The following is a 26,799-nucleotide window of genomic DNA, read 5'->3' on the forward strand; positions in this document are numbered from 1 at the left end:
CATGGTCTTTAAGGGCAACCTCATCTAGAGCACATTGCCATAATTATGAGATAATCAGGGTATGTATGACCATCCAGGGTCTAGCTGAGGAAAGGCTGCATTTCATTATATTATTTTGTTACATATTATTTCTAAAATTGTATTTCTTAACTAAAAAGAAAAGGCCCATTTTTGATAATTATATTTTTGTCAAAAAGAAGAAAATTCTAATTTAACATTCTAATGCCATCTATATATCAGCAATGGCTGTAGAGCATTATGTCAAAGTATAAAAAGTATTTTATACCCACAACCCACCATGCAACACAAAAAATTATCCTGTTCTGGAGTAAATTGTCAAGAAAGCAACATCCAAATAATTTATTGATTTCCAAATCTGTATATACTGAACAGTGCAATACATAAACATGAGATAACACACTTCTTCAAAAAACAGCAAGTTCCAGCCACGTGGTAGCTTGTTCTCAAGTTTAACATACAACAGAATATGTATCAACTACAGTCTAGTCCCAGAGAAAGCTTAATTATAAAAGCAGATAACAATGGTTTGCCAATCATATTGGAATAGTTAATTTCAAACTGCTCAAAACAAAATTGTTTCATGGTTGCTGGCAAAAATATCAGAAAGCTATCAGACAGCTATTTAGAGCAACAAACATTTAAAGCAATACAATCAAAATCATGATGTACTGTATTTGAGTGGAATTACATGTTTCTTACCCTAAATACTATGGCACTGCACAGAAACCTTTATGTTTTTTTAAAAAACCTCTGATTTGGTCCAATGCAGAAGAACAGAATCAGCTGTTAAATCATTGCAATAGAAAATATGTGCTGAAACTTACTTGCATGTTAAGTAGAAAAAGAATATTCTTAAAAGCACAAACCAAATTTACAATGTTTCATTTTGGTTTATCACTTACTTTTTCATATTTATTCATGCAAAAATCAGATTTATAAGTTATACCAAGTAACTTAATAAAAATCAGCAAAGCACACTTAAATTTGCAAGCCAGAGATTATTTTTAAATAGAAAAATGGGAAATTATGCTCTTACAATATCTACTATAATTTTATTACACATTCTCTTTAAAACCTGCAGCTTTTAAAAGGTGCAAGAGTCATGAGAACTGTAAGAATGTCCCTGTGTACTAGAAGCTTACCTGTTGAAGTTTAAAATAACAGCACTGCAGTTATGTGTAAAATATGAGCAAAAGGTTAATATAAATTTTTAAAGTTAAAATAACAATGTACGTAGTGCAAAATAGAATAGCTTTTAGTTGCATAAGGGAAACAGTTCTGAACTGTTTTTACAGTTTTCCATTCTTTATAAACCATGAAATTCCCCAAATCATTGCTAGACTTTCTTCTCTTCCACTACAGTTGGAATTTACTGAAAACAGATTTTTTTTTCATGCAAGATGCTAGTAACTACTAGCCAATATTAAGAATCTGTTTCTGAAGCGTAAACAGCATAAAAACTAAATCTAAATATAAACTTTATTTCTGCTATAGTTCCCAACACCAAATGTAATGCTGCTGCTCAAATACTGAAGCTTATTTTATGGAATCCAGGGAGGTAGAGAAAGAAGTATCAGCAGTAATCATCTTTCTCTTCCTTTCACAAAGGTATCTTCTGGTGAAGTTTTCTGTGAGGTGAGGGACAAGTAGATACACAACCAAATACTTATTTGTAGCCTAAAAACTGCATGTCTAATCTGCCATCTCATTTCAGAGTACCCAAATAAGCAATGGCTTCCACATGGAAGTTGAAGAAGGGGGGGGGGGGGGCTTGAAGAAAAACACTTGTATTACTGTTTTGAAAGTTGTATTAGTTGTATTAGTTCCAAATTATGTGGAAACTCTATCAGTGCAGAGTTTGGGATCAAAACCATGTAGCTAGAATGAAAACTTCCATGAAAGTGAGAATATTTTAATCTGATATGCGAAACAATTTACTAAGGACCCAAAGTAGAACAGTACAAGCAGTTAAAAGTAATCATTTTAAGCAATGAGAAAAAGGACAAAATGAAGTCACAGATGATGAAGCTACCAAAATGCTTATTAAGAATCCATTTTGGATTCTTAATAACTGTTAATTGACATAGATTCACCAAAATATTAGGACAACAAAAATACCTCAAGCTTAAAAAACCTTTTTGTGCAGCAAGATCAAAATTAATTTGAAAATAAATTAAGTTACTACTCCTTTTTACATCTTACAGAAATGAAACACACAAACACTCAGTGATTGAGCCAATGAGACTGGGCCAGGGAAAAAACCAAGTAAAATGGAGGTTGCTTTCATCAAAAGTTTTAGGCGTTTGCTAATATCACAGTAGAGACTTACAAATATGATAGCTTTTTAAAAGCTGTAACTGATAAGTAATCCATACTACAGAAAAAAAGCTTCACTGAAAACACCATGAAGTCAACTACAGCAATCATAGCTACAAGGTGCTACAAATTCAAAGGTCATTTAAAAGGCACTTGTTTCTCAAGAATAAGCCTTATGCCTTTTAATTCTATACTAAAACCTTATTCATAGACATCAACGTAATATCTCAACATGCATTAATCATGTATTGTAGAAATAATCTTCTACAAGCCATTAAGTTGGATTAGTATATGGAGATTGGATTAAAGCATATTATTCTACATATTAATTAACTGCAGGTTTCTGGATGATACTAACAATGCATTCTAAAAATATGATTGCTGTTGATTTCTCCTATTCCGAATTTATAAGTAACAGGGAAAAATTAGAGCTAAACTGACTTAAGATTGGTGTATTCAGAAATATTATGAGATACTGTTAATTAATTATGAGACTTCAGTGAAGACAAAAGTGGTGGACAAAACGTTAAAAAAACTAAAGCAACTTTTCCTTTTATACTCAGGAATAGCATATGTAGCCTATTCAACATAGTTAAAGTAAAACATAGCAATGCTTCTACTTTTTAAATTCTGTTTTCTGAAATGTTTAGTCATTCTGATGAATTGAAAGATTTTTAAAAAGTCAAAAGAAATATCTGCTGTCTTCATAAATAATGAACAGCCATTCAGAAAAATAAAATAGTTTTAAACAACACTCTAAACTGTAACAGCAGCATATGAAATCTTAGAAAAAGTAACATTTTGTGTCAAGCTTAGTCTGGAAAAAGAAATGATGAATCAATCTTAAAAAATGCAAAGGAATGTTTGACAAGTTGCCCAATACCTACCAAATCATCACAAAATTAAAGGAAAATATCTTAATATAGCTATTAAGATTCCAAATTCAGGATCATTGTTTGATTACTGAAAAGTTCACCATAATTCAGGAAATATATATTGTTCAACCTATGCTGTGCATTCTATCTTTAAAGTACCATTTCTATATTCTGGTGTTCCTCTAGTTTACATAATGAGAACTCCAGAATGTGCAAGGTGATTGACTGTAACTCTTTTAATTCAGAAATAATCCTATGGAAATCATGAGAAAGTATGCAATTACAATTTTTATATTTATATTTCAGATATGTTCATGTTTCATATTATGCCAAACTATTAAAAAAATCTCAGATGAAAGATCAGCAAGATTAAATCAAACACACAAAACAGCCATGAGTAATTTGCATTTAATCCTTTGGATTGCAACTGGATTGATCCAGACAACTGCAAACATCTAAACTGGTTTAAGGCTGACTGACATTTGCTCTGGATTTTCTCATTAGTTTTGCTTTGATTTTGCAAGACTGTATTATGTCTTGATGTAGGATTTTATATGAAAGCTTTAGGCAACAGCTAGAGATGCAGTTTTAGATGCAGTTTTTTCTTCACAAATCATGCAAAAACAACAGAAAACAGGCTATGACAAAAATTGTAACATAATTGGTACATGAACTGCCTTCACTGCCTGATTGCACAAGCAGGAAAAAGTTGCTGATTAACCCAATCCAACTTTTACTCAACCGCAAAGAGATGAGCAAATGATGGAACTGTTAGTCTTGTAGTTATGAGAGACTGTTATAAAGTGCGAGAGAAACCAATATCTAGCACACAAGACCAATATTATTTTAGTATTCCCATTCATCAGTTTTCATGTCCAAATAGTAAAGAATGTTCTGTGCAAGCTTCACTGCCTGTTTCCTGGATACTTTTGAGCGCTCATCTTGAGGATCTATAGCATCAAGTGCTAGAAGCTGTTTGGTGAGGAGCTCCTCTAGCCGCATGTAGTTCTTATCAGTTCTGTTCCCATCAAAAGACAACACCTCTTGCTGAATCTGAGCTACATTTCCAAGAATATTCCAAATTGCTTTTTGTGATGTGATGTCTGTTTCTGGTTGCTCTATAAAGGTTTGTTGCTTAAGAAGTGCCTCCTTTAAGTCAGTATAAGTTATGAGGGTTTGCACTTCTATCACTGCTCGCCTCCTGGCTTCTCGGATGCAAGGATTATTGCCTGGGCTTATTTCATCCAACTGGGCGATTAACCCTTGCAGTTCTGTCTTGGACTTTAGATACAAATCTGAAGCCTTCTCTATTTTTAAAAGGGAACCTTTAACTTCTTTCATGTTCTTGCGTATGTCTTCTATTTTTATAATGGATCCGTTTTGTGCCAAGTCATAAGCATAAGTGGAATCTGCTTCTTCTTCCAGATCCAGATATTTTTGCAATCTATTGATCTCTTCCACTACTTCTTTACGATAGTTTCTTATTTCTGGGTGGCCACATACATCTAAGGCATCCAGATCAGCTATCAGACCTATGAGTACACAGGATAAATGTCTACAGGTCTCATTGTTATTTACTCCCATTAACACAGCAATAAGAGTCCCTTTTGCTTTGTTCACATCTCCTATGACAGAATTAATTTTGGAAACGGAAGGATGTGCATCACTGGACAATGGCAGGGAAGGCTGCTGCTTTGTACAACGACTTATAATTTCTTGAACAGCACATATTTTGGTCAGGGTGCGATATCTGGCTTTCCGCAGAGAAATTTTCCCTCCGGTTTTTACTTGAGTGAGTCTAAAAATTATATCCTGTAAACCTTCTTCAAATTCTTCAGTTACACAGTTGCCTCCTTTATAAAAAGCAGTGATTTCCTGCTCCACCAATGCCTGTGCCTCATTAAATATGGATTCTATCTCCAGCCTTTGGGGATGGTTTGCATTCTGCTCTAGTTCCTTAAGCAGTTTCTCAGTTTCTTGGGCAGCCCTCTTTCTGGCTTGCTGAACATCACCTCTTCCTTCAGCATCCACAGAATCTATTTCAAAAAGCTGTTTAGTCAAAGTCCTTTCTAATTTCTTATAAGCTCTATCACTAGACAAACCACTGAAGGCTACTACTTGAGATTCAAACTCTTTGACTTCTTTTTGTATTTCTTGCAGCCTTTTGATAGATGGATGTTGGTTACCCATATCCATTCTTTTTCTTCATCCAGTTTCAACAGAACTAAAAACAATGGAGAATACAATAAAATGTAACAGATTGCTTAAAATATTCTAAAAACATATATGTACAGTTGGAAGTACTCAAGAAGCATTCCACTATTGTTTTATTCAAGAGACAATATAGTACAGTTACAACATAACATCTTTTTGAAGATATAATAGCTCTTGAAAGATTCTGCCAGTTGCTTTAAATCTGATGCATATTATGAATTTACAAAATATCTAATTGGTCTACCCCTTGCCAAAAGTAAAAACAATAAACTAAAATGTTCCAAGCAGAGTGGTTTCTTTCCCCAATCTCTTTAAATACCACAAGCAAGTCATAACAAGTGCTGATGTTTTGGGGAAAAAACAGTACCAACTTCCGCCCCATACAATATTCTTCTAGTATCAAAAGCAGATAAAATAAAGACAAAAACTAGATATATTACCCTTCTTTGATCAGCCCAGGGAAATACAAAGTTATTTTTTTGCCTTTTCCTCTTTTTTTCCAGAGATAAAGACAGTTGTCCTCATAATTTCAAACTGTACAAGCTACTGCACTCAGGATAACAATACTTTTGAGTTCAGTCCATTCCATCCCACTCAAAACACATTGTGTTCTACCAGTTACAGCTTGGTACAGAACAGTGGTTCCCAAGGTGGGGACCAGGAAGCACAATTTGATTTTTAATGGGGGCAATTTGAACCTTGTTTAAATCAAGTTAATGGCCTTTTAGACTTCCTCCATGTGAGTAGAGTTCACTTTTTGAGTAAAGTAAGAATTATATGTCAGGTGGGGGATCAGGATTTTAAAGATGCTTAGGTGGGGAATGGCCAAAAAAAAAAAAAAAAAAAGGTTGGGAACCACTGGTAAAGAACGAAGCTGCAACACATTCAACCCTGCCACTTATTACACACCAACGCCTCCCGGGTCCGTCCTACTCTTACCCAGTGAGAAGCTCTTTGGGGGAAGCGACTCCCCGTGCACAGAGCTTGATCCCCCGGCCCCTGTTTCAATCCTACATTCCTGCAGGAAGGTAGCCAGGAATCAGCCCCGAGCTCGGGCCGCTTCCCCCAGGTAGAGCACGCCGACAACCTCCCCGCCGTCCTCTCTCTGCCCCCCCCCTCACCGCCCCCCCCCGTGACTTCACAATGCTGCACAATCTAATTCCGCTTTGGCCACCGAGGCGCTTCTCCGGGAACGGCTGAAGGAGGGGATCGCGGGGGGGAGGAGGGGGGAAGCAAACGGGTTTGAATTCGGGTTCTGGAGGAGAGGAGAACAGAGGAATTCGGTTCACTGGACTCTGCCGGGTCCAATTCGGGTCCTCCCCCCCCCCGTTCCGAAAGACCTTTTATCAACCAGGAGTTATTTGCCGAGGGGAAGACCCATCCGCGCCGTCACAATCTCCGCACAGGTCCTATCCCCGACACGTGCCTCAATTCGCCCCCCCCCCCGACGCGGCTGTTCCCAGCTGATACCTAAATCTAGCCCACTCCCTGCCGGGACTCCGCCGCCGTCAGCTACGCTACGCTCAGTCTCCCACCCGCTGCTTCAACACCCGCCAGTAGTGCGGATTAGTCGCCTGATCTGACGCAGAGCGGGTCTTCCGAGAAGCCCCCCCCCTCCCCCGCTGCACTAAAAGAGGGGCTTGGGAGTCCCAGGACTACGAGCGACACGAGGCGAACAGCCGCTTGGCCTACTCGCCTTGGGAGACCAGGCAGTTCCCTTCTCCCCTCATCCCCCCGCCCCCTGGGACCTTTGCCTAATCCAGATTGGTCCCTCCACCGGATCCCGATAAACGAGGACTTCTCTCCGCCTCTTTCTCTCAACGGCCCACCTTGACAGTAGGAGCGAGAGAGAGAGAGAGAGAGAAGGCAGGCATAGGGGAGGGCGCCACAGGATGGACTGGAAAGGGCGGCAATTGAGGTCGTTTAGAGCAGCTTTCAGGTCACCCCCGTTGGCCGCCGAGCTTTCACCCCCACCCCTCCCTCGTTCGATTCGGCCCCCTGGCTCGCCAACTTCGCCGGGATGTCAGTCTTCACAATCGCCCACCAAAGCAATCTTACCAGGCCCGGCTGCCTTTGCTTTTCTCTCTCAGTTTGAGAAGCTTGGACCCCTTTCTCGCTCCCTATTAAACAACAACCATCCGGGCATGTTAACTGCAACTCGCCCAGCTCCTTCGCCCCGTCGGCAAGCACCGAGGATTCCTGCCTCTTCCTTCCCTCCACAAGTCTCCCCCGCCCCCCGCCTCATCTTCACTCCACACTCTTCCTCCTCTCTCCCGCCCCCCACCCCCGAGAAACCGAGAGTCAGGTAATCCCACTAACGTCGATCCGCTCCTTCAGCTCCTTTCCCTCGAATCGGCGTTGCGAGCTTCCCATTCTCTTCCCTCTGCATTCCAATCCCCACGTTATCGTCCTTCGGAAGCGCACGGCAGGATGGGAGCTGTCCGTAACACCTTCGCCGCCAACGTCCCTCCCGCTTCTCCCCCCCCCTCTCTCACTCTCTCACCTCAAGGGTGGCTCGGAAACGATCCAGGCTGGTTGCAACACTCCCGCTGCCAGCCCAGCTCGTGCGGACTCCCGGCGTTCGCCAACGCCGGCGCCATTTGAGGGAACGAGGAGAGCGCGCGAGAACTGACAGGGAAATCTCCCTCCCCCCGCCTTTTACGACGTTGCCGTAAATCGACGGGTGCGTTGAGGTCTTTGAGGCTGCCGCCGCTGTTTAGTCCTCGTCTCGGTCTGACCGGAATGGCGGCGCTCGTGAGGAGCCGAGGGTTTCTATACAGCCGAGGCGGTTGCCCCTACCTAGTCTCGAGCTGCTTCGGCTGCAGGTTTTTGTCGTCCTCAGTCTCCGGAGCGTCTTCGCTGAGCGAAGACCCGGAGAGGAAGAGCTCGCCCTCGCCTCCCAAGAGAAAGGTAAAGCGGAGGAAATAAGGAACTAGGGACCCGGGTGCCCTGTCAAAAGTTTCGTGTTTCCATTCATCTGGTTCCCAGCCAGCGTGACGAGACTGCGGGAGGGCACCTGGTGATGTTCTGCTCTCATAGAGACGATGGCTGGGTTCCCGTAGCCCAAGTTTTAACGATACTCTGGTTGCTTTTGCGTGTTTTGTAAATCCAGCTAGTTGTGATTTACTCGTCAAATCTTGGTAAGCAAATGAGAGAAATGAAGGAAACTGCTTGAAGTTAGTGAAATGATGACTTCTTATCCTGGACAAGGCACTGCACATAACTTTATTTTGTTTTTTATTTATTTGGTTTGTTAAACATGTACAAGATAACAGGTATAAGTATAAACATGAACAAAGGAAATGAATACAAATAAATGGGGACAGTAGGACAGGGACGGTAGGCACGCTGGTGCGCTTAATTTGTGTGTTAAGGTATAATATGGCTACTTTGGTTTTCTTTCTGTGAAATAAAAGTATTAGATTGCATCTTTTGTTGATGCGAGATTCTTTTTTCATTAAATAAAAGTGTTTCCTTCTGTTTAATGCACTGGCTTTACTGATCAGTGCTCTAGTACTAACTTCTCATCCAGATTACCATTTTGCACTGTGTGTAAAGCTGATTTTGAAAACTGTTTAGGAACTGATAGCAAGTGTCTGGGACTGAACATTCACTTCATTGTCAGTATGCTTTCGATTTAAGAAGCTGATTTTAACTCCTGAATCTCTTCATATTTTGGAACTCCATAAAGAATACATAGATATTTAGACCATCCTTCCCCAGCCTGAGGCTTGATAAGAAATGAATGGAGCACACCTACTCACTGTGGCATCGGTGGGATAGTGGTTATGCCATCTAATCTCTGTTCTGCCTTCTTTTTTATATGTGTTTATAAAGGGATGGGGGTTTTGGGTTACCACATTAAGAGTATTATCCTCCCTTCTGAAACCTTCACCAATGCTACTACCTGGTCGATAATGGTTCCTAGATCTGGAATGAGCATGGTTACTTTGTTAGCTTTTGAAGCTTTAATACAATCCCCAAAAACTAGGAGTAAGAGTCAGTAATTATATTGCTGTTTCCATTTAACTCCAATAATATTTTGGGTTGGGGTTTTTTGCCATGTTAGATTATAGTTAGATTAGTCTCAAATTTTAAATTACAATTTCCGAATACTGTATTACAAGTTGTCCAGAAAAATTATTTTGAAGGGCAGCTTATAAAATGATTTTAATATCCTCACAATTCATCTTCTGCAGTTAAAATTACAAACAATTGCTTTATGTTATCATGAACTTTGAAGTTCATGAAGTTCTGCATGAACTTTACTCCTTTGGGGTATTTTGTTTTGTAGTTTATTTTCTTTTTTTCCAATTGAGCTACTCCTTTATGGGGAGCTCAGTTTTTCACTTAACATTTTCTTATTAAAAATAGGATCTGAAAATTACAGTGGGGATGTTCAGCAATGCATGACATCATGGGTTTATTTATTTATTTATTGAATTTATAGGCCACCCAATCCCGAAGGACTCCGGGTTTGGAACTGAACATTTGAGCATTTGGGGGATTAAGGGCAAACTACAGATGTTAAGTCTTATGGAGACATATAAATACCACACCTGTTTTCTATCAGAGAAAAAAAGAAAATTTGGGAACTATGTATGAAGTTTGGAAAATTGTGTGCTTTATAGTGATTGCCTGTCTTTTTCTAGGTTTTAATTTGATAGCATTTTTTTTTGAAAAAAATATTTGCTCTGATTATTTCATTTCATCACCACTGTCCTATTTGATGTTTGCTAAACTACAAGAGAGACATAAGATTGCACTTTGTCCAGTGTTAAATGCTATTCTTTAAAAATTTGCTTAATCTTTTCTCACCTTTATAATTGTTTGTATAGCTTGCCTCTTTCATTGGGCAATATAATGTTGAAATAATTTGTGATGCTTTGTATTATTAACCCCTCTTCCTCTCTTTTTAAGGTTTCACATTTTCATCCTCCTTCAGATTCTTGCTGTGACTGGATGGGGCCTCCTGATCAATATTCAAATCTTCGACCAGTAATATTTTATATTCCTAAACATGAAACACCATTGCAGCGAAGACTGAGAGAACTTAGACAGGAAACCCAGGCTTGGAATCAAGAATTCTGGACAAATCAAAATCTATCATTTAGAAAGGTAGAAATATAAAACCACTAGGTGGCACTGGGTGTCCTTTTAAGGCTTGTAGCAGATTTGTTTTAAAGCAATGAATGATATTCAACTGTTCAATATACAAAACATTTTTTTATATTTGTGATATTTTTAATTTATTTTTCATTTCTAAATTTCTTCAATACCAATTATGAAGTCTTACTATCATAAACTTAATTATTTGTTTCCCCTAACCTAGAGCCAGTGTATTTTTTTGTAAGGAGGAAGTATTGCTATACAAATGTGTTAGTCTTAAGTAGGTCCTCTCTCAGTTTTAATAGTCTTATCAAACTGAATATACAGCTGCTGAATTGTTTGTTACAGAATTGCATATATTGAAGAAACATTAATCTCTCATTGTTTTGAAGAGAATCTTTCCCATCAGTTAAAATATTAGATGGAGTGGATTTTGCAATAAACTATTATGATTGATAATAGTCATTTATAAGATGATACCAATACACTAAGAACCAATATATTGTAATATTATTGAATTCTATTTCAGGAAAAAGACGAATTTGTTTGTTCTAGACTGAAAGCCAAGGGTATACAGTCAAGAGATGAAAAAGGTTAGATCATTAATATTATCATTTGGCACACATTCTTAAATTATTTGTGTTATTTGTGGATTTTAAATCTTAGAATATAATCTAAGTCAAATACTTATATCCCACTTTTGATCAAAGAAATCATGCATATATGACTATTTTTAATAAAGCCAAAACAAAAATGGCTTGGAGTATTATTTGGTGTTGATTTGCTAAAATTTTATTTTCTTATAGTGTTTCTAATCCACAAATTCCATTTGTATTTTAAAATAGATTCTATCACAGAAAATTTAGTTTTGGAATAAGAACATTAGGCTCTGTGAGAGTGAGGTTGTAAGTTAGAGAACTAATGACACAGAATAATATAACTAAAATTCAGTTACAGAGAAACCTGGAAGAAGTCACTTTCCATTCACTTTCCATGAATTTGAAATAGGTCTTGGTTATAAAAGAAATATTCTTCTTCTCCGCTTAGTATTATATTATTCATTTAACCCAGGCAACCCAACCTATGGCTCATAGTCCAAATGCATCCCTGGACACCTAATAAAGTATCCCTACAAGATTGTTAACTTTTAACAAGAAGTCTGTTATTTATATTCACCAACTATATATTTATGTGGCCCAAGATCATTCATCTTTACTCAATGTGCCTAGGCAAGCCAAAATTTTGGACAAACCAGTTATTACTAATGCTACTGCTTATAATTCATACAGCATTTCCATTTTACAGGATTCATATAGCTTTTAATGTGAACGTCCCTAAAATAATGCAACCATTCTGTGAAGGGTTGTTTGTATATAGAAGAACCGTAAGGAGCCATAAATCTATAAATATGGATATCCTGCCTTCAATTTCAATTTGATATTAAACCTGTCATAATAAATAACAAAGAAATTAACCATTAAGATTTGTTTTTTCTTATCTATACACTGTGATTTCATTTCCTTTTCAGGTCAGAAAACATCACTGACTGCAGAAGAAATGGCTGAATTTTACAAAGATTTCCTAAGTAAAAACTTGAAAAAAAATGTATACTATAATAGGTGAGGAATACTTTTCAGGATAGTTTTCTTTCCTTATCTGTCAAATCAGTTCTACCCTTCACTTTGTTGATTTATTTTAAAACCAATTTGTTTAATAACCTTTTTGGAACTGTTTCCAAATCATCAGCTGACTTTACCTGTTTCTCTGTTGCCATTCATCTACCAATCTGCGTTGTACTTTCTATATTCTTAATATTTCTTCATTGACTGTATTTCATCTAGTGCAGTAGGCTGCACATCAGTCTCATACTATGTAACTGATAATAGCAAGCCTTGAGGCAGATACCTGGAGGCCTAAAACATTCAATTGTATTCCCTGAGATTTGCAGATAAGTGGGGATATAAAATAAAATAAATAAAACATTGCTTTAAATCATGCAGTTTTTGCATACACCCACACACATATAGTACAGAGTAGGGTATTTTTCTAGAAAGGTACCTCCAACGGTACAAATTTGTAAGGGTTCATTTTAATCATTGAAAGACAGAAGATTTTTTTCTAAATATTTATCTTCTCAGGATTTTGCAGTGTTCTCTTGCTTCTAAATGTAGGGAATGGTACAAACGGAATTTTACCATCACATTCCTCATGGGACAAGTAGCATTTGAAAAAGCGTGGAAGAAATTTGGACTGAAATGAAGTACAAACTAACAGGTATCAATGTTGGGTAATTTTGACTCTTAAGTTGCAGCTTTGACATTTAAAAATACAAAACTAAAAATTTATGTTTCAGAAGTGCATGCATGCAGAGTTATCACCTATTATTCACATTTATGTCATTATGCTAATTTAAAACTAACAAGTTCTTTAAAAAATCACCCCAATAGTTAAATAGCAGCTTTTGCCTTTCTGTAGAAGAGCATTCCTCTTTTGGGGGAAGTTGAAATTAAGTATATTGCCAATTTCACTTATAGCTTACTGAAAATGGTCAGAATATCATCATTTTGAAAGCAATATTAATTTTCTCTTTAGATAAAATCCAGCATATATTATTTTTGTGGCTCTGTGTATTAAGATAGTTACATAGTAAGCATGCCCAAATATTAATTATAAACTAATTGTAGTTAATTTTTCTCTTCTTTCTCCTTTTAGTTTTTTCAACCAAAGATGAGACGAAGAATTGAGTTTCTGTCATAAATTATATCAAAGCATTCTGGTATATTTGTATATAGGTATTTTTATTTATTTATGTATTTATTTATTTTGTTCATTTATATACCAGATGCTTCCAGCTGAATACAATAAAAGGAAAAGGATTCCCAATCCCACAACCTAGGTTCATGCCCAGTGCCTTGTCAAAACATTAAACGGTAGAGGGGAAATGGCATTAAACAGATACATTGAACTTCAGTCACATAACTTACAATTTTCCTTTATTGAGCCTGGTTGAATTGTTTTCCTTCCACTGGAGTTGCTCTTAGTTTGTCTAAATATAAAAAATATTAACATTGCATAGAAGAACACTGCATATATCAGGAATTTGATACTCATAGAATAAGATTAATACTTAGTCATGGTGAGATTAGTAATTTGTTACTACTGTTTCAACTATAAATAATGCAAATAATTTAATATTTTTCTATGGAACTCTAATTATCACTCATGAATATGCCAGCATTATATTGTAATACATGAATATGATACTGTAATTGTGTCATTTACATCATGATTAACTGTGCAAAGTTTATAATTTAGGAATGGTTCTCCTAGTAAAGACTTTTGTTGCTGGGCATGAATTGCTTTGTCCTGCATTGCTTTATTTTAAAATTTGTGACCAAATGTGTAGAACATCTTGCTAAATGGCTGAAAATAGTATGTTAACAATACATGTTATGATGTGGCATGGGGAACATCTGAGAAGTAGAAATGCCAAACCTACCCCAAAAGACACACCTAATGCCCCCTTGGAACCTGCTTTATTGAGCTGGTCCTGAGACAAAAGGAATTATCTGGCTGCATACGAAATACTTGTACTTAAGATGTATTGGACCTACAGCATGGATCCCAGGAAAATATAAAGAGGAGTGGATTGACAATCCAGATGATCTCTGCTTCACCAACAGTGTCCAATCCTTTCATCTTTTTTACACATCATCAATTGCTAAATGACTGAAATATTTTAAGATGAGTTTGGAATTAATGTTGCATTTAATTAAATACAAAAAACATGTCTCCATTTTGATGCATTCTTTTTTCAAAATCTGATACTCAATGAGTACGATATTATTCATTCTAGAAGAAGTCATTGTGTCTGTCAATCTATTCTCACATAAATATTACCTTTATTTATTGATTTGTACATCCAATGCCTCTTTAATATATATATATGATAGATTGCATTAGTTTAATGGAAAAGCAGCGACTATTCCACAACTCAAAATATATACAGTGTGGCATGTCATATAATGATTTGCTCATGGTATTAAAGCAACTGACTTATTTATTCTGAAAACAGGCTCATTGAGATCGACTTCTGGCTGAATAGAAAGGTTCCTGGTCGATTTTGCATAGAGCAGTACTTCTGAGAGATTCAGATTGTGCATTCCTTCCACACAAGATTGCTTTTATTCACAGGCACATTTCCTCCAGTAAAGGAAACAAATAAGCAGGTGAAAGCAACTTCTATTATCCATTCCATCTCCTGCAGCCATTAGTATTATAATAATAGGTCTGGCTGATTTTATCTCTCTCTAGGGCAGTGATGACGAACATTTTAGGCACAGAGAGGGCTCTATGTGCCACCTCTGGCATGTGTGCCATAGGTTCACCATCACGGGAATAGGGAGTTGGTATACACAGAATGTACTGTATATGCACAGACCCACACCAAAGGCAATTATATTGGCCACAATAAAAATAAAGCCAGTACTGAGCATGGAAATCTTTTTGCTAAGAGTTACAGGACTGCATGTAAACTTAAGTTTCAGAAATTCTTCACTGGCAAGTTTTTTTTGTAAATGCTTCATTTGCTTTTTACCCCATTATCCCCTTCCCCCCTTTTTTTAAACAAACGAATTGCCTAGGTGAAGAATTATTCAACTCCTGAATCTTGCATTCTTTTGTAACCCTGAAGTAAAGATAATTCTGATCCAAGCAGCTTCTGCATTATAATTACTGATATTGTATCACATATTCAGAGTACTGTATGGATTGTTCAGAAATGATTTGCTCTGTAATGTTCAAACCAAATAAAGGAAGTATCACTGACATTGGCTTTATAGAGAAATAACAAAAATGTTTGATTTCCAGTTGAAGTTATTATTTTTTTAAATGTCCGGTATTTTTCAATAAGATTGTGAGTTCTAGGATGAAACATCTTGTTTGTAAATTCTACATGGTGTTTAATCTGATGGGAAATGATTATTGCATTCCAAGCATGTCTTTTATTTCCTGCCATTCATTGGATCTCTTCATTGAAGTATTCATCTCACTGGAATAAAAGAGGATGAAAGAGAAGGAAGAAGCTGATTAAGGCTAAACTAAAAGCTCTTATGAATGTCTCTGTGTGATTGCAACTGCTATTACAGAATGTGTGTTTATAAACCAGAGTATTTTTAATTATGCAAAAGAAGAGCACTTTCATGGTATATTATTGTCAGCATCTTAAGTGTTTCAATTTTTATATTACCAGCATCCTCACTCCTAATTTCTAACCCACTGGTTGTCTCATTTCCAAATAAAAAAGAGGATCTGAAAAGGATTGTATGTGATTATTCTGGACCCCTTTCTCCCAATTCCCTGCTAATGTGAAACAACACAGATGCTATTTGGTCTCAGATATCACTTTGTTGAATCCGGAATCCCAGTAGAAGAAGATTGCTCTGTGAATCCAATTGGATCTGGTAGGGAAACTATAATCTGCATTATTAATAATAATTATGGTCTGATCCAAAGAGATTCTAAAGTATATCATTCTTTTACCTGTCTACAAATACAGTGTGCACCAAATGCTATTGTTTTATTTTTGATTGAGTACTGTTCTGAAAAAGCAGACTTGTGAGGTGACCATTGTGTACAAAAAATAGCCCATGTTATCCTGAGATTACAAGATTTTCTTACACAAAAGCTGTATACCTGTACAGAGTAAGCTTAAAGCTGATGAAGCACAGGAGAAATACATTGTCTCTGCTCAAAAATGGGAATGTTTCCAAATTAGCATTCACACTAGTTATAGCAACTAGGCAACAACAGTGTTTAGCCTTTATTGAATTCTTTATTGAATTCTTTGAAAAATACTTCATTATGCTTAATTATACTAATATACTAAATAAAATAAATAAATTCCTAGCAATCATTTCCTGAACCCAATGTTTTTCTTGGACTACCTAGAAAGACAAATAATTTGAGTCAGTATTTCCTTCCTGTTTTGGGGGCCAAGTTAATTATTTTCTTTTTAGCCAGAGCTTTGCTATGCCCATGATTGAAAGCATAACTCAAATTCCTTCATATTTTGCTCTGACAATTTATTTCCCTGCCCTCTCCCCTAATTGATTCATTTGTTGAATGATTCATAAGAAGTGTTATATTCTCAAATTTCATTATCAGCATTCACAACTAAATGCGAGCAAAGTGTAATGAACAGAAATAACAAAGACTGGGTCAAGAGAACAAAAGCAAAAGACAAGAATATAGTGTGTGTGTGTGTGTTAGTGTTATAATAATATAATACAATCGAAAAACTAATTCATAAACTTTCCTGAAAAGAGTATCAACCGTTTAATGTTGGGTTTGCCTTGTTCATGGGAAGAGTTTGAAGGCGCTGCCTTTTATACAGGAAGATGAGGCTGAATCGTATCTTGTGGATTTTGGGTATATCTGCTTCATTTTTCTATCTGCTGCATGTAAAACATTACACAGATGACCTTCATGTCTCTCAGTAGCAATCTTTTGAGTACTCAGATTAGTAACACAGACTTAAAAAGACATGGACAGATGGGCTTGAAGGGACAACCCTCCACTACAGATGTATACTACAACTGAAGTGTAATATTAATGTTTTACAGTTGAATATAGGAGGTAAAGAAAAATTTAAAAACAGGTTTTAATAGCTCCAAAATAAGTGTTTAATAGAGAAATCTCTAGCAAAACGTGCTAGCATCCCAGAGGGATAAGCTTTTATTTACTTTTCCTATACTTAAGGAGTCAGCCAGATATCTTGCAAATAGCTGATAAGCCTGTAAAAAGCAGCTGCAAGATATAGTAAGTGTAGTATGAGAATATTTGGAGTTCTATGTAGATACTGACATAGTTCACACATCTAATAAAAAAATTATAGAGCCCGTTTTTATGTCAGGGTTCCAAATAGCATCCAAAAGTAAATCAGAGTCCAAGGCAAAATATTGCTCAGTCCCAATTTAGTAAGAGAGCCATGTTGGCACATCTATGAACACCTGAATCTGAAACTTCCCGCTTTTACCCACCCAGTTGAAAGTTCAAGATCTTGCCCCACACCCACAAGTCCATGGTCTAGTCTCCCACTGCCATGCTGGCAGTTCCTCCCATCCAATTCTGGTCAAATGCAGAGTACAGAGACAAAGGATGACCTTGGCTTTCTGGGAAGAATTTTGTTGTGGCTATATAGTATGTGACTCCTTACAATCCCCCCACCCATTTTTCCACAATAGAAAATGAACAGCAGAATAAGAGAAATTGTGGCAAGCCAAAGACCCAAAAGAAAAGACGGCTGCAGGCCTGACATTTTTCTTCCTAGAAATTTTGTTCCAGAAACGTCTGGTTGGTGATTTAGTAGAATAAATGATTATATACTTAGTCATATTATGTGGCCATTATTAACTTCTAAATGTTTTCTGATCCACACCACTTTCTAAGCTCTCTAAAAAGATTTTTCAAAATGGACTTTTATTATTTATTTTTTCCACTTAACCAAAGGTAACATTGTGCAATTTAGTGTGGATGTTTGTGCTTCTTTGGTATAGTTCCATCCTTTTATTTTTAAAATAATCCCAAGTTACCTTCCAAGGCAACCGTGAAATATTCCCTTATGACTTTCAGGGAGCTTGTAAGTTATAATGCCAGCCACTTTGGTTGGTAGGCAGGTGTTATCTAAAGACAACAAATCATTTAATAAAAAAAATAGATGTAGGGCAAGCAATTGGAATGTCTAAAATAATGTGTAAAGCAACCAGCATTTTAGAAACATATTATTTAAAAGGAAAATGAGGCAAATTTCCATAAGAAAAATTCTTATACACTTTTGGATACACAAATAAAATGTATGTATCATATATACAAATTATATACAACCAAAAGTCAGGTCCCATAAGCCAATCACAATCTTTTTCCCAGAGAAATATTACTGTAAGTGTTTACAGGTAGTGCTCGGTTTACAACCATGTTTTCAGCCACCCAAATTACAACAGTGAAGACTCAGGAAGGAACAGCAAGCATTTGTTTGCTCCTGAACAGGTTCAGCAAGCATTTTCACCCAGCTGCCTTCTCTCCCAGTTACCTGCACCAACCTTTTGCTGTCTCCTTTTTGGATTCAGCTTTTCTGGCAAACATTTTGTACATTCCTACTTTTCTTTTTTTCTGAAGACAGTGCTGTCTTCAAAAACAGGTAAGGAAAATAGAAATAGGAATGCTTTTATCCTTCAGCACATGTATTGTATTGACCTACTAGTGTCATGGTTTTAAATATTTAATAGAATAGTTAAGTAAAATGAATGTTTTTTGTAAACACACAGAAACGTGTACAACTTTCTAGATTAATATTTATTTTAAACACATTGTATAATACTTTCCCTTCATTTTATTTGACATAAAATGCTTCATTGTGTTGCAAGAGCATAATGGGAAAAAAGCTAGCCTGCTAGGATAAAATAGCTTCAGAAGAATTTGGAAATTTGAGAGCTAAAATGAAGAAAATAATGAACCAGGAGTCCTGGGATCCCAGATATCAGAAATATTTTCTAGACTAGAGGATTGTAGTCTTATTGGCAACAAAACAGCGAAGAACTTTGGAACACCATAAAGATTAACAAATTCATTATTCCCAAAATGTTTTTGGATCATAATTCATTTAAAAAATGAATTAATGGTTTGAGATCTGAGAAAGAATATTCTTATAAGGGAATGGTGATGAACTGAAAAAGACTGTATGGCTTTCCTAAATTATCAAGATAGTATCATACTTACTAGGATAAAAATTCTTGTTTTTTGTTTAGTCATACATCCGATTGAATATATTAACCCACTCAGTATAAAAATGTTATCACACCCAACTACTGTTTTGAAGTTATTGTTCATCATTCTATGTGACCATTTTCTTTTCTTTTATTCCCCCACTTTGAAAATAGCAGATACAATAACCCCACACACATACATTGTTCCTTGAGGCTTATACAGTAGTTCTTGTTATTTGATGCAGTGGATTGAGATCCAGAACAACTGAGTGATCTAAATTTATGTCACAATAAATATGTGCCCTGTGGAACATCTTATCCCCTGAGGTGAAATTGGCTCCCACCCTTCCGCAGGAGCCTGAAGACCTGGCTCCCCTAGATGGCTTGGTACCGTAAGAGGAGGGGCGGACATCACATTGGAGGTGGTTGTTGACTTTAGAGGCAATCCCACCGCCACCGCCACCGCCCCCTACTCCCGCGCATCCCGTTTCATCATTGGCATTCATGAAATGATGGCACCGCCATCTCCTAGAGTCGCATCGCAACGCGAGCCACCGACAACTACGAATATCAACCGGCCACAATTAAAACCCCGGCTTCTTCTCCTCGTCCGCAGCGTGACGCATGCGTGTTTGCGGGAAAGCCTTCGCGTATTCCTCCCTCGCGCTTCTTTCACTTTTCCAGCCCTCCGTCCGCCCTTCGCATCCCTGCTTCTCGGAACCAGTGACATCATGGCTGTGGGCACGCGCAGAATTGTGGGCCGGGAGGGACCGCCATTTTCGGAGAGGAGAGGGGTGGGGCTAAGGCCGGTCAGTCAGATTTGGGAAGCCGGGGAGAATTTCTCTCCCGGCCGTGAGAAAACGGAGGTGTAGGGGGGCAACGGCGGTGCCGGGGTGGCCTCCGCCCCGTGATTGACAACCCGGTCTTTCCACCCGGGCGGTGAAGTCAGAGCAGGGGTGAGTATCGGCATGGGTCCCCGCCGCCTTCCTCAGCATCCTTTTCCCTTTCTTCGCCACCAAGGAAACCCGGCGGCCTGCCGCCCATCAAAAAAAATGCTGATCGCTCTTAGGACTAAGCGGCCAAGGCGGTGGCAGCTGCGGGCGCCAGCTGTAGGAAGAGCTCCGTCCGTGTGTGTCTACGTGTAGAATTGGGAGTAGATGAGAAGGAACAAAGTGTGGTGCGGCAGCACCGAAAACGAGAAGCGGGTCTTAAGTGGGAGTGGATAGGTTCATGGGTGAGATGGAAGAAGGGATGTCACAGTGGGGCGTGTTGAGCATCTGAGAAGATGAAGACCAAAGGTGCTTTTTCCAAGAGGCAACTGGACTTTCTTGGGTTTTTTTTTCCCCTTTGAAAACATTTCGCTTCTCATCCAAGAAGCTCCTTCAGCTCTGACAGGATAGCGGGAAATGGAAGGATTTATATTCCTTGCAGGCAGCTGGTCATTTTTCATCCTTTTAGTGGGTAGTTGAAGCACTTGGAGGTTTATCTGTGTCCTCAGGGTCACCTGAGTAGTGCTCCTGGTTCCTGTAGCCTGCAATTTTTTCTTCTGGAAATCAAAGCACCCCCCCCCCCCCCAAGAAAGTCCAGTTGCCTCCTGGAAAAGCATCTTTGGGACAACCATGACCTGGATTATTGAGAATCTCTACAGATGAGAAGATGAAGAAAAATCAGGTCTGGAAACAGGATTGAATATTCCCAGACACAGAGGACATAGGAAGCCGATAGCAATTCTCTTTGTAAAGTGTTTTCCTTCCGTTGCCAATTTTTCATTCTACAAGAAAAGAAAAGGCTGATTTAGGTGTCTATAAATGCTGGACTGATCTCTGATGACAACAGCCATCCTTATTCTCCTGCTGATGTTGCTCTTCCTGATGAAAAAAAAATAGAAGCTAATTGAGGAAGGGAGATTGAAGAGGAAGGAACTAGTTTGTTAGTTGGGCATGTGTTTCTCTGCCCTTCTTCACTTCCCCCCACTTGTGCTTACTGTCCTTCCCCTGCTTTTGACAATTTTATGCTGCAATTTGGGGCCTGACAACATCCAGGAATGGGGACATCTGGTAGAATAATGAAGTATGATCCTTTAGCTATTCGGTTCTGTATAGTTATGGCCTATTTTTCTTCTACATTAAAAAAATCCCTTCAGGTTGGTTTTACAATTTTTGAAGTTTTTAAAAGCTTGCGTGTACCAGTCACAACTTCACATAACATAGATTTTATGTAGATTTTTAATATATATCATTATTAATATAAAGCTGTGAAAACATTGTTTTCCTGACATCTTTTTATTGGATAATTGTTTTTTAAAAAAATATTCTGTACTTTACTTTTGTTTTCTTCAATAGATGGATATTTCTGGGGTTTATGTATTTGTTTGCTTTTTCCTGGAATGAGATCAGAAAAATAATAGTTCTGTTTTCCATTTTTCTGTGTTTTGAGTTTATAGGCAGAGCCATCAGGGTTCCCCCCCCCTCCCAAAAGGCTTTTTATGGCTAGAAGATTTTGGATGGGAAAAATGTAATAGCCAAGCAATCTGTATGCATTATGAAGGATAATCTTGATAGGATTTCAGCTTATTTAATAATTTATAGAACTAAATTTTTAATAGCTAAAACAAAGCTGCACCTTTTGCTTTAGGCTACTGATATATGAGTTTTAAAGGACTATCTGGAAGTATTTATTTCCTTTTGCAATATGGAATATATTGCAAATATATTGCAATTTAGGAACGCTGTAGCATAAGTCAAACTCAACTGCCTGATACCAACATAAAGTAAAAATTAAACTCAGATTCCAATCTTGTATCTGCTTACATGTGAGTAAACCATCTTGAATTTGGCGGATTAATATGTCTAAGTAGGCATTTATACAAATAAATTATAAATGGAATTAAGTATGTTTTTGTGAGCTAATTTTGAAACCGTATATTAAATAAATAATAAAAGTATAAATGTTTTCCAAATAAATTGAAGTAATGCAATATTATAGAAAATATATTTTTCTAAAAATTGCCAAAACAAGTCTGGTAACAATTAAAAACTGAGTTACAAGTCTTGGAATGATAAAAAACAAAAATCATGAAGAGTAAAGGTCAAACAGATTCATTAGGCCGTGTTTATAAAGCAGTAACTGTATTGTAGCAAGCAGATTGCTGACCAGGAAAAATATGAGATGATATCAGGCTTGAAGCTTGGAATAGCGTGACCCTAATGCATACCAATTTAGAGAAGTTTATATGCCAAAATTTTATGCAATCAATTTTAGGAAGTCAGGATTGAATAACATTTCTATATTATATTGCAGAAATCTATCTTCTATGCGCCTGATAATAGGATTGATATATAGAATTAGTATGGCATTTTTGAAGTTGCTAAATGAAGGTCGCATATGAAAGCATTAAAATAAAAAGATCAACTGTAAAATATTAATATTTTAACAATCACATCATACTTGTGGCTTTTTGAAAGCGGAAAGAAAATGAAATATGGTTTAGAATAAGAAGGCTAAGAAAAACTAGGTCATTCATTTTTCTAATGTTTGCAATTTCAAATTAAACATTTAAATATGTAACAAGAAAATGAAACACCTCTATCTAACACGTTTTTAAAATGAAGATTTATAAAATGATCAGCATATAATATATAGTAGTGTATATAGTAGAAGCTTTTAAAAAAATGTTGCTTTCATTTTCTACTTAAGGAGTTCCCCATAAGGATCTAACCATATCTGCACCTACTTTTGTTTCTTATTTTATCTGTTTATTTCTCTTACTTCTGTCAGTGCCCTTGGGATGTTAGATTGTACCCTGTAATGCAGTGTCTGGCTTCTTATTGTAGGCTGAATTCCCTTTGGACATGTGGATTAGTGTAGTTACTTTTCTGGCTCCATTTCTTTGATCTGCTTCAAAGCCATGCTTTGAGATCCACATTTTAATTTTAAAAATCAGTACATACAATGTGACAACATGGTTCCTATATATTTCAGGATTATTATAATGATAAGAATGAGTAGCTCAGCACATAAGAAAATAGGTATCAAAACCATCTGAAAGAGCTGTTTCCTCTCTTGAATGGAGGAAGAAGGGAAATTGATGTTCAATTTTAGAACCTACATATCTTTTTGCTTTAGATTGTTCTTAAGAGGATGAAGTGTTTATAAGCTTGATAATATGTAGATGAATTTAAGTAATGAAATATTTTAGAAAAATTGTTACCAGTTTATTTTCCATGTTTGATTACTGTTGTGGAAATAGATGTTTGATCATAGAAAATATGGATTTGTTTTAGCTGCTTTTTTTTTTTAAACAACCTCAAAAATTGTTGCACAGCCAGTGATTCATTGGAAAATAATTTTTCTCTTTTGACTATTTTCAGATTATGTAATAAACATTCTAATATTTCTTGGAAAGTACTGTAAACTTGTATTATAGGTAATATAAATAAGCCGTTTTAATTAAAAAGCTGGAAAAATTATAACTAGACAAAAATTGCAGCTAAAGATTAGGATCGTAACATTTAACCCTTCTTTGTAAACAGCTTCTTTTCACCCTTATAATATTTTTGTAACATTTAATACTGGCTATATAGGTAGTCCTAGACTTAAAACCACAGTAGAGCCCAAAATTTATATTCCTAAGTGAGACATTTGTTAAGTGAATTTTGCCCCATTTTATGACCTTTCTTGACACAATTGTTTAGTATCACTGCATTTAAATTAGCAACATAGTTATGAAGTGAATTTGGATTCCCCATTGACTTTGCTTATCAGAAGGTTGCAAAAGGTGATCACATGGTCCCAAGATTCTGCAACTGTTATAAATATGAGTCAGTTGCCAAGCATCTGACTTTTGATCACATGATCATGGGATGCTGCAATGGTCATATGTGTGAAAAATGATCATGTCAGTTTTTCAGTACTGTTGTAAGTTCAAATGGTCACTAAACAAACTGTTGTAAGTTGAGGACTTTACAAGGCTGAATTTGTTTAAGAAAATTTATATGGCTGCCCAACTCACCCTCACTCTATGCAGTTTACAAGAATAAAAACCCAATATAAAAAACAATAAAAAGCAATAATCCCTACTCCCTCTGGCAACAACAGTCAAATAAGCCATTTGATGAGCTCCATCCCATTCTGGGGTCCCCAGGCCCATTGGAAAATCAGAACGTCAGGGCCTTACAAATGAATGTCAAAGTGGGGACCAATCTTATCTCTGTAGGAATGATGTTCCACTGGGAAGGAGCCACCCTGGAGAAGGCCTTCTTCTATTAATGCTTCTGAAATACATTATAAATTGCATTGTTTTTGATCTAATCATATTTATTGCTTGACAAATTTGTTTTGGGTTTTATATAGTTGCGTGATTTAGAATAATTTCATCAGATTCAACAGGGAAAAATGCATTGATCTCCTATTTTTAGGAAGTTTGGGGAGCTGAGATGAGGAGGCATCACTTTTCGCTAACAGTGCAACCCTACCAAGCAGCCTCTCAGAAGTGATCAGAGTAGCTCTCAACTTCTAAAGATAAAGTTATTTAGAAGATTCTAAAGCTGGAGCTGTTTCCAAGAGCCTTTCTCTGATTTTAGCATGCTGTCTTTCGCATTTATTTTATTATTTGTTTTTTTAATTGGTGTTTTTTGTCTTTTTTATGGAAGCTTGCACCATATATATTTTATTTGGTTTTGTGTAAACTGCTAATAGTTTTTTTTATCGTGATGGACTGGAAGTGAGAAAAATAACTTTTTCTGTAGAAATGGAAGAGTGTACGTTGTCTGAAAAAGCTTTCAGAGTAGTCTTCTTGAAAACATTTGATTGTCCATAGACTTGTCCTTGTTCACTTTCTCTTTCATTGTGCTCATTTTCCTCTTTTACCACATCTTAATTTTTTGTTACCTTTACTTTTAGGGTAGTGGTGGCGATCCTATGGCACGTGTGCCAGAGATGGCACACAGAGCCGTCTCTGTGGGCACGCATGCCGTCGTCCCAGCTCTGTTTTGGGTCTCTACCGCGCAAGCGTGCATGCCTCCCACCAGTCAGCTGGCTTTTGGGTCTCTGCCATGCATGCGTGAGGTGCGGGCACACATGTGCCCCGCCTTGCAGTTTGGGCAGGGCATGGTTGCATGCGTGGGATGGGCACGTGCATGCGTCCACATCTTGCAATTTGGGCATGCACCATCACTGTTAGGATATAGTTCTTAGTATATTACTGAAGTTTGAATGTGGCTTCAACATAAAACCATTGCCCACTGCTACTCTAATTGTGCCCAATTTGGATTATGTTAGTGTAATTTAGACTTAGTTCTTCATGACATGATGAAGGTTTCTATACAATTTTTTTTAAATGTTCATATTTATTCAGCTATGTCTTGTCCTGTAAAATTATATTTCTCTGTGAGTTTTGTGTAGGAAGTGATAGCTGTACTCAGACTCCAGTTAACCTATTTGCCAACAGCCCCAAAGTCAATTTGAGCAATCAAGAATGTTTAGGAAAGAGAGCTTTCACAAGAATAGCTATGCTAAACTGCATAATCTGAAGTGGGCTTTCAGAAAATAACCAGAGCTATCTAATTCTGAAAGGAATCTGTAGGGATTTTCTCTTTCAATTTCATGGGAATACTGCAAATCGGACTTTATTGGGAATTACTTGATTTTGCACAAGAATTTGTTTCATGCGTAATAATCCTCAATTAAGCCTAAAGAAGCATCTCCTGCTTTGTTACTTCATTATCTCAGTTTCTTAAATAATGAGTTCATGCACAGATTATGAATCAGATTATAACTGGGAAATTAGTTTAATCTTTATTTACCAGACAGTATCTGAGATCATCATATAGAGTAAACTGGGATTACATTCAGTGCAAGAAAGTGTGATTTAAAGGGAAATTTGATTTAAAGAGGCCAGATACTCTAAGGTAAACAGTATGAGACTTTGATCTCAGTTTAGTAGTAGTTGAATGAATTGGATGTGCACATCACTCTAAGCTATAACGTTGGGTTAGGGTTATTTTTATGAAACCAGTTATTGCAGTTTGTAAACAATTTATGGTATGTAGAGTTGGGACAACTGGGGCCCTCAGTGCTTCATGCCAAACTAAATGTAATTTTAAGGTAACATCCTGCTTTTGATTTTTAGAATAACTCAAAAGTCCTACTGTAGACTCCATCCTGAAAAAAGTTGGAAAAGGATAGTATAAAACATATTTGTTAATATCTCATAAACATGATATTTCAAAAGCATGAAATATCTACATTTCTCAATGTATGATAGTTCAGTAAGTTAATCTATTTAGAACATTAAAGCTAACTGTATAATGCTCTATAACTGTTGAAAAATAGTGATCAATACATGAATTCGCATAGTGATTTTTTTTTGTATCTTGCAAAAATCTACTACCTTTAATTTTTTCTTTATTGACCCCAGTTGGAACCACCAGTCTATTGTTAAACAAAGTGGTTGCTATGTGGGAAATCATGGGACTGCTTTCTTTTTACCCATTTCCCTGTCC

The 26,799-nt window shown here is 36.9% G+C and overlaps 3 protein-coding genes across 12 annotated transcripts in view; 2 read left to right on the top strand and 1 right to left on the bottom strand.

The window, feature by feature from the left end:
* Nucleotides 1-345: 345 nt before the first annotated feature.
* BAG5 (BAG cochaperone 5) lies at nt 346-8,049 on the bottom strand. 5 transcript variants are annotated; one of them, XM_087726861.1, is made up of 2 exons: nt 7,930-8,049; nt 346-5,436 (listed from the first exon to the last, which is right to left on the bottom strand). In XM_087726861.1, the coding sequence occupies exon 2, from the start codon at nt 5,406-5,408 to the stop codon at nt 4,059-4,061; it is 1,350 nt and encodes a 449-aa protein (XP_087582987.1). In that variant the 5' UTR covers nt 5,409-5,436; nt 7,930-8,049; the 3' UTR covers nt 346-4,058. The 5 variants fall into 5 exon arrangements, with proteins under 5 accessions (XP_087582987.1, XP_087582995.1, XP_087583003.1 ...); XM_087726869.1 differs by lacking the exon at nt 7,930-8,049 and adding an exon at nt 7,746-7,871; XM_087726877.1 differs by lacking the exon at nt 7,930-8,049 and adding an exon at nt 7,485-7,593.
* Nucleotides 8,050-8,090: 41 nt separating this feature from the next.
* Nucleotides 8,091-14,325, top strand: COA8 (cytochrome c oxidase assembly factor 8). Its single transcript, XM_087726896.1, has 6 exons — nt 8,091-8,336; nt 10,347-10,544; nt 11,065-11,128; nt 12,064-12,154; nt 12,707-12,809; nt 13,248-14,325. Exons 1-5 carry the CDS (start codon nt 8,169-8,171, stop codon nt 12,792-12,794), a joined length of 609 nt encoding a protein of 202 aa, XP_087583022.1. The 5' UTR covers nt 8,091-8,168; the 3' UTR covers nt 12,795-12,809; nt 13,248-14,325.
* Nucleotides 14,326-20,074: 5,749 nt separating this feature from the next.
* The window catches only part of KLC1 (kinesin light chain 1), a 39,567-nt gene continuing 32,842 nt past the window's right edge, over nt 20,075-26,799 (top strand). For 4 of the 6 annotated variants that reach the window (XM_087726907.1, XM_087726923.1, XM_087726914.1 and 1 more), the window contains exon 1: nt 20,075-20,253. The gene's annotated coding sequence lies outside the window, so the exon portion shown is untranslated. The remainder of the gene's footprint in view (nt 20,254-26,799) is intronic. The other 2 variants (XM_087726941.1, XM_087726949.1) reach the window with 2 other exon arrangements.

The sequence above is a fragment of the Thamnophis sirtalis genome, unplaced genomic scaffold (assembly GCF_051295495.1).
Source record: "Thamnophis sirtalis isolate CommonGarterSnake01/CBP01778 unplaced genomic scaffold, rThaSir2_p1.2 scaffold_1, whole genome shotgun sequence".
In the NCBI taxonomy this organism is placed as follows: domain Eukaryota; kingdom Metazoa; phylum Chordata; class Lepidosauria; order Squamata; family Natricidae; genus Thamnophis; species Thamnophis sirtalis.

Bases quoted from the DNA above. Each gene is read 5' to 3' on its own strand.
- BAG5 (XM_087726861.1), bottom strand. From the start codon at position 5,408: ATGGATATGGGTAACCAACATCCATCTATCAAAAGGCTGCAAGAAATA.
- COA8 (XM_087726896.1), top strand. From the start codon at position 8,169: ATGGCGGCGCTCGTGAGGAGCCGAGGGTTTCTATACAGCCGAGGCGGT. The intron at 8,337-10,346 runs GTAAAGCGGAGG...TCTCTTTTTAAG, and splicing joins CCTCGCCTCCCAAGAGAAAG to GTTTCACATTTTCATCCTCC. The intron at 12,155-12,706 runs GTGAGGAATACT...TTCTAAATGTAG, and splicing joins AAAAATGTATACTATAATAG to GGAATGGTACAAACGGAATT.